This window comes from Triturus cristatus, chromosome 2_2 (genome assembly GCF_964204655.1).
Source record: "Triturus cristatus chromosome 2_2, aTriCri1.1, whole genome shotgun sequence".
Taxonomy (NCBI): Eukaryota; Metazoa; Chordata; class Amphibia; order Caudata; family Salamandridae; genus Triturus; species Triturus cristatus.
The window spans coordinates 1,224,281,656-1,224,294,061 of record NC_140582.1 but is presented as its reverse complement, the minus strand read 5'-3'; the positions used below and the strand labels follow the sequence as shown (position 1 = coordinate 1,224,294,061).

Here is a 12,406-nt window from a genome sequence, read left to right as displayed (position 1 = left end):
AAATGGCATTTTGCCTCTTAATATGAACAATCTAAGGATTGGGGTAAACCTACGAGGATATTTCCATCTATGATCTACGCTAGGATTTAGTGCCCTGAAGAAGTCCTGTTTCAGGACGAAACGCGTCGGCTGGTCTGCTTTGTAAAGTCACATAAACTGATTTTCTATGACGTTTTGAACTATTATATAAATGAAAATAAAATGAATATAAGGATTGGTCGTTGAAGAAAGTCTTTAATTACAAAGGATTTTTTTTGTTCTTAAGCCTTTCATGTGGTGCACCTCTCGATTATTGGTATAATTCCTAGGTTGCGTGCGTGGTCCGTGGGGTGGGCGGGTTTCCGTGGGCCACCAGGTGTCATTCCAGGCATCGGGGTTTGGGCCCACGATGAGTATTTCCGTCTTGTTGGAGTTTAGTTGTAGGCAGCTGTTTTTCATCCATTTGGCGGCATCTTCCATGCCTTCTCAAAATTTGTGTCTGGCGGTGTTGGGTTCGCTGGATGGGGAGAGGATAAGTTGGGTGTCGTCTGCATATGACAAAATGTTAAGTCCGTAGGTTTTGACGATGGGGGCGAGCGGAGCCATGTAGACGTTGAAGAGCATCCTGGATCCCTGCGTCGTGAAGTCTGTGTATTAGGGTGCGGTGGTGTTGGATGGTCCAAGTAGTTGGTTTGTAGTTTTCAATGTAAGGGATTGAGTTAGAGCATGGGTCTCCAACCTTTCATGTAATGAGCTACTTATGCTCATTGAAAATCATCCTCAGCTATTAATAACAGTAAGGGAATAGGGACCACCCAATCCAAGATTGTCAGCAGTGATCACATCAGCATTAGGCAGAGTTTCCAGTAGTAATGTAAAAAAAACTTTGGCAACTTGTAATTACTATACAACCTGCCAAAGAAGAGGTTGCTAAAAGGAAGCATTTAATTTCATATAATGTTGGTCTGGAAAAGAGGCTCATTATCAGTGTGTTAAAGTGCATGCTGTCATGGTCATGTATGCCGATTACCTTTTAAATTGAGGAGTGTGACATTTGCTAGCTAACATAAATAAGTTTCATTTCTAGTAGCCACACACCTCTTAAAGAAGCACTACCCCATACCCAACAGTTTGTCAATGACCATCTCCCAATAGTTGTGTCTTTCCTGGGGCTGGGTGCTTCCTCGTTAAGCACTCCATTGCTCTCAAGTCAGGTTCCTACTGTACACATAACCAACACATGCATATATACAAGAGAACGATGGAGAGGCTCACACAGAATCTTTCTGTTTTTTGCTTAGCCAATCAAAGCAATACCAATAACAGTATTATGGTACGTGATACACATGTTTCCAAGGGAAAATGAGAACACAAGACAACCAACCCTATTTAATACATGTTGAGTGTCACAGGAAGCTTCAAGCTAATATAAAATTGTGTCTATGTTTGATGAAACGGTTAATACATTCTGGATTACGTATGTGGTTTATAACACTGCATTACATAGGAGTATAAATGCACATGATACACATTTTTAGGTTATTGTCACCTTGTATTTCTTAAACCACAGTTTAATTGCCATAATACCACGTCTGACATATTTGTCTCTATTGAACTCCTGTCTAATGGAGGTGGAAAATTAGGAGAAACCAATCTGACTCTCTTGATACATGTAGTTGTCCTCCAAATACTCGCTACTTTGCCCTTGCAACTGCTTAGGAAATGCTAAAGATTACCACTTGACCTGTATTTCTTCTAATGTGCTTGCTAAGTACTGTTGGTTCTGTTCCACTAGTGATATAATACTACATATACATGGATTTTCGTAAGATCAGGTTTATTATATTGTTTTCAAAATATCTTATATTTCATAATTGTTGACTGTGAAACAGCATAGATATTTAGAAAGTCTACTAATAAATTTTAACAATTCGTTCCATGTATTGTGACATTACTGTTATATCAAAGATAGAGATATATTTTTATAATTTCTATTACAACAAAATATCACTGGCTGTGCAACACATCATGTGCCAACTCTTGACATTGTAGCGACATATGATGTGACTTGCATAATACGACATAGGCTTAACCAAATTGGCACTGAACTGTACGCAAGAGTAAACCTCAGCAGACGGGATGGTGATAATTGGCAAATAGATAGCACAAGAGATACTTAAAAATGTCGTATAGCCAGGGCACATGGCCCATGCACTGATACAAAATCAAATTGTGGGTACATTTATTTGTGATAACATCGTGAACACGTGACAAACTGATGGGTTAATAGTTGATACACGTGGATATGCCAGAAAATGGAGATGATGCCATAACACCATGTAAATGTAACAATGTCAGAATTGAATGGCACTTAGCCATTACCTTGATGAAATGTGAATTGTCAGTAACAGACATTAAATTGCAAAATATAACATACGTGGGCATGGTGGTCAGAGAATTACAACTTTATAGTCAGAATGTGTTTGGAGAACCTTGAGCATCACTGGAAAAAATGTTTAAAAATGTAACAGATAATTGTTTTTAAAAGAAATCTTGTTAGAACTACATATCCCATAATGCCTCATTATGGGCAACATGTGCTACCTTTATATACCTGTATAAATATGAAATGAAAGTAGCACTCACCCAACCGTGATCAAGACTTCACAGTCGAAACGCGTTGGTGTAGGTGGTGTGATTAAAGAACTTTGAAATATCAACTCCTGGATTGCGGCATAATTCTTTTGTTGGAGCAAAATGTATGTGGACTTGATTCCACCATGTATGCCGGCACCAGTTGTGAGATCACTTTGCTGGTGTATATATGTATGTGTACATATATATATATAAAATATAATCACTTTTCAGAGTTCAAATCGATTTGTCAGGTTCCTTGTTTTACTACTGGATGTCCTCTTGTAGGTTATGAATCAGTTCCGCTTTCTTTGGAAGAGAGTTTCCGTAATCCTGGAGACAGGAGTCTGCTCAGGAAAGGACCACATAACATGCTCACAATGAAGTCTCCTTTTCATTTCAGTAGTCTCACTGGAAGACACAATTATTATTTTATTTAACATGTATGCTGTCTGCCCGAATGCCAGATTCTCTTCCTGCTGATTACCCGGATATTCCCACACTCATGCAGGGCTTTTAATTTGATTATTTGATGGTGTTTTTCAGACAGTCGCCAAATTGAGCACTTGCCTATATCGTACGAAAAGATGAGTAAAAGAAAAATAGATTCGGATTGCCAGTCACTTTGTGATGAAGATAATGACTGTGGAGAAGCTGCTCTTGCATGTAAGTGATGTTTCTAATATTTGTTTGTGACATCATGGACCCATGACCTACTGCTGCTCTTGACATTAAAACAATGACATCGATGCCTAGAGTAGCTCCATTCTATTTATGAAGAGCCCCGAAGAGTTAAGAAGTCTAGTGCTGTATATTGACAGCAAATCATTAAAAACATAGACAGGATCAGTTGGTATAAAGTATGAACTTCTGTATTATATGTGTGGACTTGTGTGCAACATTAACTTAATGGCTCTAATGAGGGCGTCTTCATCCTGCTTACTAATTGTGTCCGGATTCCCCTCTGCACACACATCAACACTATGCCTAATTGCATTCTCAGGCACACTCGCCTTTCCTTAGTGTCCCCAGCACAAATTAATATTCTCATGTAAATATACTACATATTCCCATTAACAGTTAGAATGTTACTACTATAAGGCTTTCTAATACCACACACTTATAAAAAAGACTGGAACAAAGATATAAGCAACAAAACCCTATGGCATCTGACTTATCAGCAAAGACAACTTTGTGGCCATACACAAAGGTCCTCTTCTCAATGAGAGACCAGCAAGTACACATCGGTGCAACACTAGATTACTAAAGCACCTGCACAGTTCACCCACCTGAAAAAACACCCGACAAAATAAGTAATTGTAAACACATATGACTGGTCCTACTACATGGCCATAACCATACATAGGCAGGATATAGGTAGGGGTAGGTGGTAAACTCAGGCGGAGTTCAGAGTTTTTGTTACTCCGCTTGGAGGGTAGAGTTTGCCAAACACTCTGCCTACGCTGCGTGGCGGAGTTACCAGCACCCACCGCTATAATTAATTCACATTATGATCTCCAAACGCCCCTTCCACCGCCCACAAGTAATCACCGTTGGTTGGACCGCCAGTGTCAAATGATGTCACTACCTGCAACTAGACCTGTTTGGAAACAATTACTAGTTACGTCTGTGCAATTGCATCAGGAGGAAAAGTATAAAAGCAATGTTAGTTTTTTATTGGGTGTGCCATCCCGGGTTCCTATCACCGCCTTCTCCCTGAATCTACTCCTTCAGTGCCCCGACCGCCCTGTCATCATGGCCAATTGGAGCCAGGTTAGGGGTGGGCCTGCATGTCTCCTCTCCCTTTCTTTGTGCAGGCTTGTCGGGCAGAGCTGAGGCGGCGGTGGCCACCAGAAGTGAAGGTCTGACCTCCAAAGGAGCACACTCTTTTTGAACCCCTGTCAACAACAAGATGCGCTGGGAACGGTAGGCCACGGGAGGATCGACAAAAGAATGCACAGGAGGGCTGGGCTCCTGGGAGTATGCTCCAGCAACAGGAGTGTTGTATATTTTCTATAAATCTATAAAGGATCTGCACGTTTAGACAACATAGACTGTGGGATTGGTGTCAGGATTGATTCCAGACACCCCCACCGGGTATGTTCGCCTGTATACCAGCTAGTTCACAGTGCCACTGTAAACTCCTCTTACCAGGGAGAGAATAGTTCTTGGCAACTATCGAACATGACAACTCTGTCCCATCAGGGATCGTGGAAACAGTGCAATACTTTTTGCTCAGTCACTCGTGCTCACTTTGTCTCAGAGAGATACACAGTATAAAAGGTGGGGACTTTTTCAATAAGTATTTATTGAACCAGTGTCATTCTAGCGTAAAATAGGTGTGCTGAAACAACCATAAGACAGAAACAGATATAAATGATTATAAGCACCAACAGGGTAAAAGGATGGTAGGTTCCTACCATAGTGCTAAAATAATGAATATATGCAGGTATGGAACTACATGACCGAAATAATGCGTACTCCTACGATGCGACTCTAAATAGATGTACCTAAGTGTATCTAGCATGTATGTAGGTGTAAAGCCAAGAATCCCTCTAGGTTAAATTCAGCCCCATTACCTGAGGTGAGAGATTGTGGGACCCCGTCTTGGTCTCGAGATGGACACCCCGCAAGGGATGTCAGACCACCGCGAGCTGGAGAGTCTGCATGCAGGAACCTCAGCGTCTTGTGTCAGCATGGAAGTCCTTCTTCTCCTCTGCCTCCCTCAGCAAAGATATGGTGTTTATATACCCAAGGTGGTACCCTCGGGATCTACCTTGCTGTGTCATGTCGGATTAGTATGACGGAAGGCATGACCCTTGTACATAGTTATTATGCAGGAGATGGTAGTCCTGCTGAGACTCCAAGAATGCTCATGCATATTGGATGAGGCTAGTTTTTTGGAGAAAACCCCAAGTCCTGTAAGCAGTACCGTAACTAGGTAAAAGGTCAGTCCCAAGAACCGTTATGTGATGGTAGGGGAAAAATAGTTGAAATGTTCAGTTATTACTTGCGCCTACATTGGGGTACATGTATGAAACATAACAGGAGGCCCTCAGTGAAGCTCCTAATGAGATCAGGGGCCAAGAGGCTACCATCCACTCACCCTTTGGGAGAATGGGTGGGCACAAGCATAGATACACAAGGGCATCCTAGTCCTTGGAACAGCAAGAAACTACGTCAAAGCCCTCAAGAAGCTGGGTGAGAATTGGGCAAAGCTGAGCCCAGAACATCGCCGACCATTCGAGATCCGTGCCGCAGCCCTCCGGAAGAAGTACTGATCTACTTTGGCAGCCTACCAGGGCAAGATAAGTTGAGTTGGTATTAGATGCTAAGGATAAAGTTTTCTTCTGTGTTTAGATTGCTGGAGTTTTGGGGTTGAGGGCATACGTGAGCTGCTGGCGTGAGTGAACTGCTTGTGTTTGTGACATTTGAGAGTTCCTGGGATGTTTTTTGGATTGCTGAGGTCCTTGAGTTTTTTAATTTTTAGTTTATTAGGTTTGGGTTAGATAACAGTTGTTTTTGGTGTATTGAGGTCACTGAGGGTTTAGGCACTTTGGGCTCCTAAGGAGCTTGGATTGCTGAGGTCCCCTCCAGTGTTCTTGGTGATGAGGTATTTCGGTAGCTTAGTGGGCGAGTGGAGCTACTCCACCCTCTTGCAGAATTCCGGTGAGTTTCTATGCATCTATGCGGTATTCCGCATAGTGCAACTCAACCCTATATATAGGCAAACAATCACTGCAACAAACGACCCGCACATGAGAAGTCACATTAAATGACTGCAAGTCATAGCAGTGAATAAAAGTGTACTTGTTGAAACCCTACATAATGCAAAGCGGTATTCTCCTTTCCCAAGCCAACATCAACAAAACCACTCCGTGCCCATTCTACGAAATTACCAAATGATGTCAAAGGGTACTTTATTACCTGTGTTTGCAGTTCTTAAAAGTATGCCTGTAAGGAAAACACCATGTTGAAGGGGCAGTGACCTTACTCTAACATGCATCAACGGAACAAGCATATGCAGAGTTTACGCAAAAAACGAATCATGCAAAGGGTACCCTCATCCCCCAGATTGCACTCCATACATAAGTGCATCATGCAGAAGGGTATTTACTTTCTTCTGATCTACATCAACAGAACAAGCAATGAAACCTCTCTCGAACATCAACGGCACAACAGCAGTTTACACGTGCAACGGCACAGTACATACAATGTCCAGTTCACAAAGGTTATGCATCTGACAGCTAGCTGGCCCTTTGCAAACAACCGCACAACTCACAGCTAACTCTTTGGTAAAAGTGAGTCTTTTGCATATGCAATGGTGAAATGCTAAAATTGAGGATAACTTATTCAAATTACACGCATGCTTTGGAAGCATATATTTGACAAAGCCAAAGGAGCATACCACCGCGCCTTAGCATTGCTGGTCTAATAATCCCAATATTTTTTTTTAAATGCATGAACACAATTTATTTATTTTTAAATGGGATAATGTGCCTGTATGAGGCAACATTATCAACTTCCTTTTTGGATTTTAAAAAGTAATTCCCATTAAACAAATTGATAACAAATACATTTGGCTGAAAATGGTACTAAACTGCCCTCTTGCAGAACCTCAAATGTACCCTCTAATAGGCTAGGCACCGACAGTACCAAAGTAAGACACTGCACTTTTATAAACTCCCGAGCCAGGCAGTCTCTCCATTATGCAATCCAAGGTGTCTGAGGCAGTTTGATTTTCCTGCTCACCAGAGAAGTATACCTCAACACGGTGCCTTTCTGAGGCTCCTTCTTGGCTGAAAATTTTCATTGTTCATAGTTCATCTTTTGGCTTGGTTCAACGTTTTCTGACTCTTCCTTAATTTCACATTTTTTCCCCAGTAATTGCCATTTTCCCTTTTGAAGGGTTTCTCTTCACCTTTTCCTTTAGTGTCAGACCAGCTCTCTTTGACAGGTGGCCATTGTGTCGACAGTAGATTGTCCAAGAAGGATGAACATAATAATTGTCCCATCTGTCTTTCAGTTCTCAATCTATCATGTGGTTTAGGATATGCCTTTAGATGCCTTACAGGTGCTTTAGGATTTGGTGGCAGTTTGCCACAGGGTGAAGAAAGGAGAAATAGTCCTTCTACCTCATGATCTACTGCTTCCAGAGAGGTCTGAGTCCCATTTGAGAACATTTGGCCAGTCCTGGATTCACTAGCGATCAAGGTTGAGGTGATTAATGTTGCAATAAGAAGGAAGTGACCCCATTAGGGCCACCCGGGTCACTCGCGACCACCTCTCAACCTTCCATACAAATGAAGAGTCGGTCAGACAGTAGAGAATACAAACCAAGTATATTTTATTCAAGGTACACTTGAGTGAAGTCCAGTCTGACCAGCCTCCTGGGATTGCTGCTAAGGGACTGACTTCAGCAGGCATGACAATACATTATGTTCAATTCAGCACCAGTAAAGATACGTCCTGACTGGAAATTTACAGTTGGTAGCTGGTAAACAAATTGAGGTACAGAAGGATGAGTTTCGATCCTGAGAATGGGCACAATCTATCTTAACTCCAAGGTCACTGCCTGTGCCCGCTGCTCTAAGGGTGGCAGCAGGCCTATTTAGTGGAAAAGGTATGCACTAACAAGAACAGTGTATTTATTAGTACAGCAAGGCTCAACCTTGGAGAAACGCAGATCATAGCAGCTGCTTTCAGCTGGGGCAGCGAGACAGAAGTTAGTTTCAATCTTGACTCAAAAAAGTGGCTGAATATACACTGGTGCCGCAAATACTAACTTAAGACGTACAGTGCATGAACAATTCAGCTAAAACATTTTCATTCCAATAGACCATCCTTTTAGCATTTGCTAAACCATTTCAGAATTGGGAATGGGAAAGAAGCAATACGCAGAGAAACAAAATACATCAACACTCAGAATTATTCATATATTCAGTATCAGAAATTGACATTGCAGGGGATGATGTAGAACCCAAAATACCCTCATCAATCTGCATCATGTTGGGATTATCTTTTTGCAACATGATGGCAGCCCAGTGTCTGGAGCTGTCTTTTTCTGTTTTGGGAGTGAGAACTCTTATACAATAAGTGCAGCAGGTCGGAAGACAGTGTATGCAAATACAACATGTGAAGAAAATATGTGAAGAAAATACCAGCAATCACAGCTAGAAAGGTAAAGATCTTCCAGCCCCAGGACATTAACACAGCCCAGAACCAAACCAGAGAGAGTCCAAGTACCATTTTATTAGTGTATGTCAGGTGATAGTCTAGGCAACTTTTGTATGGCAGTATACACGTGGTCAGGTATGTACATACAACAGCTGCTGCCAATAACGCAACAGGCCCCTTCCTGATCAGCAAGGATGACGTCTAACACTATCCGGTTTTGTAAAATGACGAGCCTCGTAGCCTGGAGCACAGCAGTAATATTGGTCAGTGTCCCTGCTGTTGTATTTATAACCCCTTCCACAACTCATGTGAGCCGACAAATATTAAGGCTATTTGACATGGGACCCCAAAAAGGTATGATACCCTTCATGGCATCCTCAAACTGTTGTAAGGTAGTATCTGTCTGATCTATATCCTCCGTGTCAATGACCCTTCTGACAGATATACACTCCTACACTTTCAGCTGGTGAACTTTATGGTAAGTGGACGGAGCTATATACACAGGGGGAAGGAGAAAAGAGAGATAACACCTGCCTGACCATCCTCTCGGGAGCCAGACATAAGCTTGAGATCCACATTAGGTTGTAGTATTAAGGACAGACTATCCTTCGTACTCAATCTGTAGGTGGAATTGCATCTGCACTCCCCCACCTTTATTTTCAAACCAACCTCTGCAACTACTGATGTACGACAGTGGCATGGACAACAAATTATCACTTTTATGAGTCACTTAGGGAAGCAATCCACAAACTCAACAATTAGTGGTATTAGACACTTATGCAACATTTTTATAAGCATGTTATCTGTAGATGACTTTCGGTACTCTCCTTTGTGAGGGGCCAAAGTGACAAAAATGTTTTTGGGGGAATTGGTGTTGTACCAACCAAGGAATGTACAGGATACTTCTCCTCCAGGAACCAGGATATCCCCAAAACAATTATAAGTGCAATTGCAACTATTGATTCAAAAACTATTTTACTTTTTGTGGACCAGCCCCGCACGGGACGCCGAAGCGCAAACGGCTGTTCTTCCTCAGTAATAGGCCGACCAAACGGATACATTATGAAGCAACAAAAAGGGAATGCAATAAAACTGATGGCAAGGAGGCAAGTGTTCCCAGTGTCCATCTGAGCCTCACTGGTGGACACCTGTTGTTCATCAACGTTGGCACTCTTGAGCACCGGCAGTGGAGCTGCTCAGTCCTAGCTCGCGATGATTCACACGTCGTCCAGGATATTGTACCCCCCTCCAGGAGAGCACGTTTGATTTATCCTGTCCAGTGTCCGAAGAATGCACCAATTTCGCCCTCACCCAAAACTTACACCGTTGGTACTACTGACAAAGTACACCCTGACTTGTACAGTCCATCCCTAACTAATCTGACTTCTCCTTTGGTGCACTTCACCTGAGGACGCAAATTGTACCTGGTGACTCCAGGCACAGAGGGGTCAACGAAGAGGGGCTCCTTAATGGCCCTGATCTCCGAGGGGACTGCCGCATTTAGCACTTCATTATTTTCAGCATCATTTGGGTCCACGTTCGAATCGCATCGCTGAATAGCATGAACTGAGGCACCTTCTCATGCTCAAAGTCCCCAATGCCCTCCCTTACCCACTGATAGTAGGGCAGGGGTACTCTGCGGCAGTGGGTGGAGTGGATCCAATGCTTTCGGCCGGCGACTTTTATGGCAGTGCGGGTAGCCAGGAGGACCTGGACAGGTCCCTTCCAGCGAGGCTCCAAAATCTTTTTCCGCTGAAATTTCTTCACCAGGACAAAATCACCGGGCCTAATATCATGTCCAGGCCCCTCGGGTACAGGTGGAAAGGACTTGTGTATCTGTTGGTGAATAGAACGCAAATCTTTAGTCAACTGGTACAGGTGATCAGTCAGTAAAGGATAATCAATCTCAGAAAATGTACGAGCTCATGGGACGCCCCAAACATTCGCCGGGAGTCCGAATATGAACTCGTAGGGCGACAATCCTGTCTTAGAGTGTGCTGTTGTTCTTGTGGACAAAAGAGCTAATGGTAAAGCATCTGGCCACTGTAACCCTCTGGTCTCCTGAATCTTTGCCAATTTGAGTTTGAGAGTACCATTGTACTTCTCAACCAAACCGGCAGACTGGGGGTGATTTGCAGCATGAAACTTCTGTCTCATGTGTAGTCCCTCGCAAACTAGCTGGATAACCTTGGCATTGAAATGACTTCTATTATCACTCCAGATCAAGCGGGGCAAGTCGAAGCGAGGAAATAACTAATTTGAGTATCTTTGCAGTTGCAATGGCTGTACTTTATTTAGTGGGGTAGGCCTCAACCAATTTACTGAATGCACAGATAACCACCAACACATACTTCAAATTATTGACCCTGTCCATTTCAATAAAGGCTATCTGGAGGACCTCAAAAGGGAAAATGGGAGGTGCGAAATACCACGTGGTGTAGGGGTACCCTTGCCAGGATTGTGCATCATGCAGACCATGCAGTATGTTACTAAGGGGCCTATTACGATGGCGGCCGGACAAAGTCCGCCCGCCACCGTAACGGTGAACGGGACCGTCCACCAGAGGTGCGGCGGTCCCGCTGTGGCCATTAGGATGCCACAGCGGCATCACCCATCCACAACATTGTGTCTGGCGGTGCTCACAGCACCGCCCGCCACAATGCTGTGGATGCACGTTGGGCATTGGCATGCACAAGGTGACGGGCACCGCGCGGTGCCTGCCACCTTGTCCACGCCAATGGTACCCCCTATGTGCACCCCACAACACTCTAAGGGCCCGCATTGCGCCCCCAAAGGCAAGGACCGCATGCCTTTCGCCATGGAAAGGCGATGAACCGCCTGCATCATAATATGGATGGCGGTGCCTAGCAGACACCGCCACCATGTTATGCCCTTTTTTCCGCCCAGTCGCTGAAAAAGACCGGCGGAAAAGCGGCGGACGGTCTTTCCGTCTGCTGCGGACCCCCCAGCCATACTAATATGGCGGGGGGGTCAATCAGGCAAGGATGGCGAGTGGATCGGCCCCGCCGGGCCAGAGGTGGCTACCGGCGTGGGCGATCCGCCCGCCATTCTAATAGGCCCCTGAGTGTGTTACCTGTCTTGGGGAGTTTGTCATTTTGCCATACGGGGTCTAACAGTTTGCAAATACCCTTAGCACTGATATGGGCTGTGGCGTGGGCCATTGTCACTACAGGAAGAACATATGCATCTGACAACATCCATCTCAGCTTCCCTGATTTATCAATCCAACATCCCTCATCATTAAAATTATCTGTACTTACCTGCCACACCGCTAATTCCTCCATCGTGGCCTCACTCTGAATTTCCTTTACATTCTCAAGTGTATCCTCAAACATGGAAAACTCGGGCACCCACCTAGCTGGACCTGCTACAGACATCCTTTTCATCTTTGTTCAGGCTGTTTCCTTAGCTGTCTCATCTGCAAAAGCGTTCCCCCTTTCCCACCTTGTCAGTAACTTTCTTATGAGCGCTGCACTTCACAATTGCTAATTTCTTAGGTAGTGTCAGAGCGGACAGAAGCCTATGTATAAGAGGACCATGCTGAATGAATGTTCGATGGGAAGTGAGGAACCCTCTCTCTGGCCAGAGCCGCCCA

General features: G+C 43.9%; 1 protein-coding gene and 1 long non-coding RNA gene across 2 annotated transcripts in view; one reads left to right on the top strand and one right to left on the bottom strand.

The window, feature by feature from the left end:
• The window catches only part of LOC146863450 (uncharacterized), a 151,393-nt gene that overhangs the window by 54,599 nt on the left and 84,388 nt on the right, over positions 1 to 12,406 (top strand). The window contains exon 2 of the mRNA XM_085643373.1: positions 3,160 to 3,279. Coding sequence (XP_085499499.1) covers positions 3,201 to 3,279 — 79 coding nt within the window. The 5' untranslated portion in view covers positions 3,160 to 3,200. The remainder of the gene's footprint in view (positions 1 to 3,159; positions 3,280 to 12,406) is intronic.
• Positions 7,939 to 12,406, bottom strand: part of LOC146863451 (uncharacterized) — a 65,793-nt gene continuing 61,325 nt past the window's right edge. The window contains exon 2 of the long non-coding RNA XR_014978610.1: positions 7,939 to 10,626. This is a non-coding gene — a long non-coding RNA (uncharacterized LOC146863451). The remainder of the gene's footprint in view (positions 10,627 to 12,406) is intronic.